The sequence below is a fragment of the Myotis brandtii genome, unplaced genomic scaffold, assembly GCF_000412655.1.
Source record: "Myotis brandtii unplaced genomic scaffold, ASM41265v1 scaffold300, whole genome shotgun sequence".
NCBI lineage: Eukaryota > Metazoa > Chordata > Mammalia > Chiroptera > Vespertilionidae > Myotis > Myotis brandtii.
Window position 1 is genome coordinate 3,188,435 of NW_005361459.1, and position 9,156 is coordinate 3,197,590.

The 9,156-nt window shown below is 53.2% G+C and overlaps 1 protein-coding gene across 1 annotated transcript in view; it reads right to left on the minus strand.

Annotated features, from left to right (window-relative positions):
* Positions 1-7,843, minus strand: part of NRN1 (neuritin 1) — a 9,254-nt gene extending 1,411 nt beyond the window's left edge. The window contains exons 1-2 of the mRNA XM_005869650.2: positions 7,132-7,843; positions 2,848-2,992 (exon numbers count right to left, since the gene is read on the minus strand). Coding sequence (XP_005869712.1) covers positions 2,848-2,992; positions 7,132-7,186 — 200 coding nt within the window. The 5' untranslated portion in view covers positions 7,187-7,843. The remainder of the gene's footprint in view (positions 1-2,847; positions 2,993-7,131) is intronic.
* Between the last annotated feature and the right edge of the window lie 1,313 nt (positions 7,844-9,156).

Sequence of the window (9,156 nt, forward strand, 5' to 3'; positions counted from 1 at the left end):
GGTGCCCGGCGGGGACCCAGCAGTCAGGAGCCGGGGCCTCACCGGCTGCGCCAAGCTGGCACCTCGGCCTGAGCCAACAGATTGCTCGTCCTCCTCGGGGGAAGCTAGGAAAACAGTGCTAAGCCTTGCAAGCTGCCGCCCATTAATGCCTCTTAGCTTGCAAGAAGGGTTACTTGCTCCTGGCGCAGCCCTCCCCGCTGGGCTTCTCACTTTCTCCTCCCACCCCTCCTCCCCTGCTGTCTCTCTCCCTCCAGGCACCGCCTTATTCTCCCCCACCCCACCCCCGTCTTCGCCCTTTCTCCCCGCTCCCTGCCTTGGGTCTCCCGTTCTTTTATTTTCCTTCTTCCCTCTAACCTCCTTTGTCTTCCTCCTTTCCACCTCCCCTCGGTTTTCCTTGGTTCAGTTCCTCACTGCTTCCCCGTCCTCACTGGCTTCGGTCCTCCGTGGCTCCTCGCGTTGCTCTCCAGTCCCCCAGCTCAGATTCTGCCAGGAAGCTCGGGCTTGCCTCTCCTCTTCCCGGGTCGGGGGATGTTGGTGCCCGAGCCCCTAGGCCAGCTTTCGACACCTACCTTTTGCAAACCTCTGTGCTCCCCCTTGCGCACTTGGTCTCTCTTGCGCACCTCTTCTCTCCCCGCCCCCCAGTCTTCTTCTCGGACTTGGATCCCGTGAGGCCTCCTCCCCAGAGCCTTAGGATAGTGCCCAGCCCCCAGGCCAGGACTCCTGGGCTGGCGCGGGGCCCAAGGTTGCCAACCTTTGTGACACCTGGCTCCTTGTCCTCCCTTCCCGCCTCTTCCGGAGCCTGGCACCTCCCTCGGCGCCTTCTTCCCCCAGGACTCAGTTCCTAGCCCCGCCCCTACAACCTTCATCCAACCTGTCCTTCTTTATTGTCCCCCTTTCTTCTGAAAACCCAAAATAGATCTCAAGCCTAAATATAATTCCAACCCGTGATCGATTCCTGGGGCGCTGTCTCCTCTCGGTGCAGGTCGATCTGTGTCTCAGTAACTCCGGCTGGCTTCCACCTCAAGGGGCCCTGAGACCAGGTCACCAGTGACCACAGACCGCGCAGTTTGGTTGCATTGTCTCCTATCCCTTCCTTCTGCTCTCTAGCCTGGACTGTAAGCACGTTGAAGGCAGGCACTGTGTTTGATTTATCCTTGTTTCCACTCCCTCACCATCTTCTGGCAAATAATCAAGTTAAAATGCTTGTTGGATTGCCTGGAGCTTGGTGTTCTCTAATGACCTCCCAGAGTCTCTAATTTATAAGGGGGGGGGCGGGTAGTGGTCCTGGGGTGTAGGGCTTCTAGGTTCCTCAACTGGAAAAAAAAAAATAGCAAGCTTTGAGAAACCTAAGAGGTGGAGGCACAGTTCTCTGAAAAAAACGGCACCTCCCAAAGGGAGTCTAACTCCCTCCTTTCTTTATGCCCAGATGGGAACAAGCCCCGCCCGGAGAGAGGCGTGGTGGAAAGGGTCAGACGTCCAGCTGGGACTGAAAGGAGTTGAGGAGCACCCAGTGCACCAACTCAGTGAAAGCCTCAACCCAGCTGTGGCCTGTGACCTGTGAAGGGGCCCTCCTCATTTCCATTTTTCAGGACCAAATCTTGCAAAATAAACTCAAATAACGGAATAACCAAGTTGTGGCAAATGATGGAGCATTTGGGAGCTGATCTATATTTAACCTTTTATTGTGAATAGATGTAATCTTACCTAGCATCAGATATTTGGAATTACAATAGGTAGGTATGCATCCCAGACCCAAACATTTGTCCCTTTCCTGATAGGAAGGTACCAGCTACTTAGCTGCTGTGGCTCCTAGTGGGTATCTGGATATTTAGGAAAATGCATAGCAAAATTGACCCCTGTTTAATTACTCATAATTTAAATACACCCCCCACCCCACGCTCCACCCCCCAGGAATTAGAGAGAAGAAGGACTTCACAGTATAAAAAAGGTGGTACAGCAAATGGTCACTCCAACCTCTGGGGTACAAGGAATACCCCTTGCCTTCACTTTATTGAAAGGGTCATTATGAGGGGGGTATCACATCTGTTTTTGAAAAATAAAATAAAGTGTGCGTTATTGCAGAGGATAAGGATATTTCCAAGGTTTGCAGCAGCTAAAATGTCACTGAGCCTGGCCCCGAACTCTTTCATGGCCCTCCTCGGACCCTTAACTGCCCTGGCCTTTTAATACATGTAGACCAAGAAAGAGGGACACAACAACAACAACAAAACACATGGAGGGTGACTACCCTAAACCTAGCAAATTACTATAAACTCAACAGTCACTAGATGCCCAGAACACGTTCTTCTTGGGCAAAGTCATTGGCAGGAAACAAAATATCCTCTCACTCTTTTTCCCAGAAAGAGGAAGGGGGCCCAGTGCTCCCTTGCCTGCACTCCAGCTTTCTTGATGTGTACTTGAGGCGGGTAATATCAGGGGAAATGGACAATATAGGTGAGAGACTTTCCTTTTAGGCAAATGTATCATTACCTAAGCCTCCCCTGAAACCAAAACTATTCTTTGTAGGGTACTGGGCAGGCCTCTCATTCAGAAGCAAAGACTGAGGAAGACTGCTCCAAACAGGGGGGAATTGGTAGCCGCTCTCGCTGCCCCTCGCCCTGGTTTCAGCGCGAGGATGAGCACGCCTCTGTGTCGGACTGGGCCTCCGCAGAATGATCCTCCTCTGCCCACTCCAGGCTACAGCGTCCCCTTGGGCGGCGCAGGCCCTGCCGAGGCCTGAGGGTGGGAGCCAGCAGGTGAGAATGCGCAAATTCGCGTCGCCACGGATCTCCCACCCCAGCAGCGCCCCCCGGAATAGGAGCCTAGCAGGCCAGAGAGGACACTTACGTGCACATGGTCTTGACGTTCGTCTTGTCGTCCAGGCCCTGCGGGTAGTTGGCCACGCTTTCGCCCAGCTTGAGCAAACAGTTTGAAAAGCCCTTAAAGACCTCATCGCACTTGCCCGCTGCTCTCACGGCCTGCACCAGGTACGCTGCGGGGAGGAGGGGACACCCGTCAGCAGCGCCCAGATCCCGCTCCGCAGCCCCCCCACCCCCCGCCCGCCCGTCTGCACCCAACTCGGCGCGGCTTGGCCCCTGTGCGCCAGAGTTAAAGGTGAATGAAAGATGCGATCCAGAATGAACGACCTGCACCCAGCTGGGCGCCTTCTGCAGGCTGTCGTGTCTGAAGGTGTGGGTGGCCCCGTAGTGAGGCTCTCCCTGTCCCGAAGCTCCTCCTGCATCTCGCTCTCTCTCTTTCCTGTTCCTACTGTCCACTCTTCTCACCTCCCTTTTCTCCTTTATGTTTCTCTTTCTACTCCCTCCCTCCTTGTTTCCCAACACTTCCCCAGCAAGCCGTCCTGGCTCTGAGAGCGCAGTCTTCCATTTCTGAGGTGACAGGGGGGGCTCACAGCAGAGAGCGGGGTGAGGAAGGGGTGGAGGTGACACAGCAAGGGGCCACGCAGTGGAACCTGACGCTACGCCACGTGAAAAGCCTGGCCGTGGCACCCAAGTCCTTGGTGGGCGCTCAGCAACACTGCTGAATAAATCACTGCTGAATGAATAAGTGAGTAAAATCTCTGGCAGCCACCAGCGGCCACCAGAACACCGTGCGGACTGTTTTCCCAGGGAGATCCTTCCTGCGCAGAGAGCAGCCTGGGCGCTTGGGGCTAGGCGAGGTGACAGTGGTCGGGGCAGTCTGGGCCCTGCAGAGTCATGAATGTGTCTGTGCGGGTGGCCCTGCGTCACCTCGGGGAGGCCAAATCCGTGAGCCTTGGGCCCCCCGCTTCCTCAGTTTTCCCCACACTCTTACCCCCCTGTTTCTCCCCGCCCCCCAATGGTCACCACTCTAGCCAGGAGCAGGGTGGGACCTTTCCTCTCCAGCTCAGTCAGGCGGCTGAGGGCCAGGGTGGCTGCCGCCGGGGGCTCCGGGCCTCCGGCTCGGACTCCCTCCAGAGTGGGGGCGGGGAAAGCGGCGGGCGGCGGGAGGAGACCCTGGTGCTGGAGGAGGAGGGGAGGAGACCCAGGCCGATCTGAGGTTCACGCTCTGGGCCTCGGGTCGGTCAAACCCTGCGGTGCGAGACCTGAGAGAGGCAGAGACAGGCTCCAGACCGCGGACGCGCTGCCTTGGCCATTTTTCTCCATCTCAAGGCCAAAGAACCCGGATAAACGTTGGATGGCGAAAGGCCAAAACCACTCAGGGCGCCAGGAGGTCGTGCAAGAAGCGCAGATCTTCGCTGTTGGAGCGAGGGGAGGGGAAAGAACAGGCGAATCTTCTCAGAATCGAAATTGGCCTAAAATGCCCAAGATCTTGAGCGCCGACCTCATCCTGGACAGTGTTCACGCCGCTGCGGCTAGAGTGTGAATGTCTCGGGGGAGGACCGTACCCCCATCCCCCTTCCCTGGCCGCTGGTCCCCTTGAGCCCCGCTAGACGCAGACCAGGGGGAAGGTGACCGAACCTGCAGCAGCCTGCGAGAGCACCGTTTGCAAATTGCTGCAGAAGCAAGGCGGGCCTTGCGCTCTCTAATCCGGAACGGGAAGCTCTGGGGAAGAGGCTAAGGTTAACTTCGATCTCGGCTCAGGCTATAGGTAAACCTTCACAGACAACCCCTGCCCCCGTCACGCGAAATATTAAAAGCCCATGAAACTGCAATACCAGGTAGAATACTGAGAGAGAATAAACGAATGTTGGTTTTCATAGGAACACGATCACAGTGAAACAAATCCTACCCGTTGTCCTCTATAATGCACGCCACAGATGCAGTTTTGCAGCGAAGAGACGAAATAAAATACACTCCATCCATTCCCACCAAATCCCCGGCTCTCCTTATCCTTTACCTCCACCCTCCAAACGCGATAGCAAAAAAGTAGCCCTTAAAACGTATTGACACAATTTTAAAGGGGAGCTGGGGTTTGCTGGGGGCGGGGAGCTCTCCGGTCACGTTATCTTTCCAGGCTCTGCCGGAGAAGACCCTCCATACCGCGCATGTGTGAGTATGTGCATGTGTAAAATAAGGAGTCGTGAACATTTCTTTTTTGGAAACTAGACTTCTTGGTTTCTAGCTGGCTGTGGGAGGCCGGGAGCTTGCGCTCGGGACGTATTTTGCAGGTGCAGGCATTCGTGCAGGTCGCAGTCCGCGCGACCCTCGCGGTGGTTTCTGAACCCGACTTCCGAGAGGCTAGGGCGGGCCGGCCAGGCTCCTTCCCCGGTCTCGGGTGTCAGCACCTTGTCTCCTTTCCACCCGTTCATTCATTCGTTTGACCTCTCATTCATTCCAAACTTCCTCCAGCCGGGTCTTAATTTGCGTTCACCACCCTTTCCTCCCCCTCATTCCCCAACCCCCACTTTTCTTGCCAAATGTCAATGATTTGGGAAAGCTCCCAGACATGAATTAATAAAGATCGAGAGGCTCTGGTGCGGGAAAGGGCAGACATTCGGGAACAAATTTGCTCAATTTCAATCCCACAGCCAACAAATGGTCATTTTCGGGCTGAGGTTAATGTGTTCCAAGCGCATCCCGCATGCACAATTGCTGTCTCCCCCCCCCTCCACCCCCCAAAACACACAGTAATGTTATTTTCCACCGGGAAAAGAGAGCACCAACATTCTCCGAATAAAATCCCCATATCAAAATAGGTGCTGCTGCCTACTCTCTAAAAATTTGCAGGCTAATTGCAAAATTCCACATTCACTTATTTCCAATATTTAAGGGATTGGCTGCAATTAGAAATATTCTTTATTTATTGCAGTTCTCTGCACTAATGTCAAAGATTCAAACAGCCAGATTCAAAACATCAAGTCATTTCTCAGAATTAAAGGAAAACGCCAACATCCTGCATCCCCACTCTCTAAAATCCCTATAATGTTCATGCAAAAAATCAGATACTTAAAATCATGTCAAATGCATAAAATCCGCTGCAAATAATCCATTTTATTGTATAGATAACTCCAAACTCTGTTCCCTTCACATTTCTCATGAAGAAAAATATTATTAATTTTATCTCTTGCCCTAAACCAATTCCCTAAAGCTCCCCCCCCCCAATACTGCAAGGATTTGTCTGCAAAGAAATTTACAGCCTTGAAAATGATAGAAGTCAACAATATTCTGTCACCAGAAACCCCGTTTGAAGAGTTTCTATTTTTTTCTTGCCCATTCTCTTAATAATCAGCTTCACTTTCACTTTTAGGCCACCTTAATTAATACTCTGACCCGCATGAGAGAAGGGGGTTTTCTGGTACTCCCTTCCATAACTTCATTCTGGATGGAAAATGTGAACTTTTTAAAACCCCATGACAGCGGAACTAGGACTCAACATTCCTTAACATAAAATGGGGACTACATAAATCCATCTGTAATAACCCCAAACAAACAAATAAAAAATAACAAACACCCAACATAACATATTGCAAACACTTTTTAACCCTTTCCTGTATGTAAAATACAGATGCCTATGTGGAAAGGAACAGGCAAACATTCATAGAAAATTATATTTACATATATTTGGCGATATTCAACCTCCTCAATGATAAGCACATTAAAATACTACCCTGGGGTTCCACATCCTTCTCAATCTGACCCCCAGCCGGTCTGCAGTGCCCGGTGCAAATGCTGCAGCTAGGGTATGGGGGTGGGGTGGCAGGAGTATGACAAAGTTCTAAATGCAGCATTCTGGGCCCCGGAATATCTGCTTTCTGCACATAAACTTTCCAGTTCTAGCTGCCTAGCCATCTTGTTGCTGCAATCACCTTTCCACCCTTCAAAATAATACCTTGCCATATCGCAGGGACCAATGCATTGCCCCAGAACATATCAAACCTGGTCTAACCAAGAGAGGGAAGAAGAAGAAAAAAAAAATGGACGTGTTCTCGGTTAAAAATAGGAGAAAAATCCCCTCCTATATCGGCTGGTCGCTCACATTTCCTGGATAACATTGGGAAGTCTCTCCTTTTTTTTTTAGAAAAACCAACCCGGGACTTGCGAGTCCATAGGAACTGATGCCCCCACCCTTGGGGGTTTGGGGCTTCTCCGAACCCCGGGACGGCTGCGGGCCAGTCGGACCCTTTGATGCCTCGGGCTTGGCCGGCCGGCAGCCTCCTGCCACCGGCGCGAGTCTGGCTGGGCGGCCACTTACCTATTTGCACCGCGAGGATCAGTGAAATATATCTGCCGTTCAACTTAAGTCCCATCCTACGTTTAGTCAAACCATTTGCGACCGCAGACCTTTAAATAGTTAGTTTAGAGAACGCGGGGGAAAGCTGAAAAATAGGCATTGCCAACAAGTTCCAGGAGCGACGGAGACTTTCTGCACCGGGAAAGCAGAGGGAGGAGAGAGAGGGAGAGAAGGAAGAGAGAGAGGGAGCAGGAGAGGGAGGGAGGGAGAGAGAGAGACACACACACACACACAGAGAGAGACTGAAGGAGAGAGGGGGAAGAGCTGGGAATGGTTCACTCCATTAGGAGGGGGCGGAGGAAGTACAGCCGCACGCCCACGAGCAGGCCTGACGTGGGGGATGACACGGAATGATTTAAAAAAAAAATAGCGACACCTTGGTAGAAAATCGCCATTTATAGTCATCCGAAGCTGGAATTAATCAGATATCTCCAATTAATTTGCGACCCGAAGGAAATCTTGCTTGGGGTGACCAATTCCCCACCCCTGCGGGCATCCGCGTCTCCTCGCGGTTCCCGGGGCCCCCAACCCCGCCCCCTTGCAGCGCAGAGCCTGGGGAGCTCTCCTCCCTTCCCCGCCTGGAGCCAGGGAGTACCTGACGCGCCCACTCGATTGTTTCAACCTGCTCCCCCTTCTCCACCAGCTCCACAGTGAACCAACCCCCTCCCTACGATGCAGTAAGATTTAAAGGAGCGGGAGAGGGAAAGTAGCTAACAAGCTCGATTAATTCGAATCTCCGCGCCCCTCTGCCCCTTATCCGCAGCTTCCCCTGCACTTGCCTACCCTCTTTTTCTCCAACCCAGCGGCTGAGCTCCGGTCGCAGCCTGGAGCGCGTGAGCACACACTTACGCACAACCACGCGCACGCCCGGGAGCCCAACCGAGCACCCTCTGTGTCTGCCCGCACACGCCCAGGCCTCGGGGCTTGGTCAGCACCTGTGCGGGCCCTGAAATCTAGACAGTGTCCCCCTTGAACTTCACCGGCTCGGAAGGCCGAGCCCGCGAGAGAGACCTCTTCAAGACGCACAGCGACACCTGTTTTTGGAGGTGGGGAGAGCACGGAGGAAGGAGCCTCTGCAAAGACAATTTTCGAATACTAGAGATTTACTAATTTTCAGGGCAATAGGAAATTTCCGAAGGAATCTCTAGTATGCGGGCTTCGTTCGGATGCATCTCTTGGGATTGTTGGGCTCAGACACACATACACACACGTCCCTCACGTACGCACACGCACACGCACACGCAGACCCCACACACCTGCACTGTCTTTTGATGCTCGGGCACAAAGCCTGTGTAGACGCAGCCTACGCGGCAACAAAGTGCTCTGCCGCTGCGTCTGTGCTTTGTGCAAGGTGCTGTCCACGACAGCTTGAGCTGAGAATGAGAAATAAACAGGGCTGTTTCCTTTCTAAACGCGGTTAGGCTTTGGTTTCCTTCCATTCTTCAACACCAAGGAAAGCCTAAATCTAGCTTCTTTAATTAATGAAATGCTAAAGAAGGCGTCGGCCAACTTTAAGCCAGTTAAGAGAAAAAACACGAAAACGACTCTCCAAAATCTTCCACGAACGCACGAGAAAACAACCGGATATTAAATTATCAGTAGAGATGCAAACGGATTAAGGAGATAGCAAACCGAATTTACTTCTTCAGGCAGCCTGCCACCCGCGTGCCCATCTCCGGGTCGCCAGCTCCTTCAGCCCTGGGAGGCACATAGATAATGAACAGGATAGAAAGTGCAAAATAAAGGGGTGGGACAAGCTGTGGAGAGTGAGGCTAACGGGGAGCGCACGGACAGCAGCACTTTGCAGCGTGGAGCGTGTGCACAGGATGGGGACCCTCCCCCCAAGTCCCAAAAGAAGCCGCAGACCCAGAGGTGGGGGCCTGGGGCCCCAGCCGGGGGCGGAATCACGTAGCCCCACTTAGTGACGTCACCAGACCGGTGGGTGGGGCTGCGGGGGGCGAGGGGGGGGGCTCGCCTTTCCAGCAT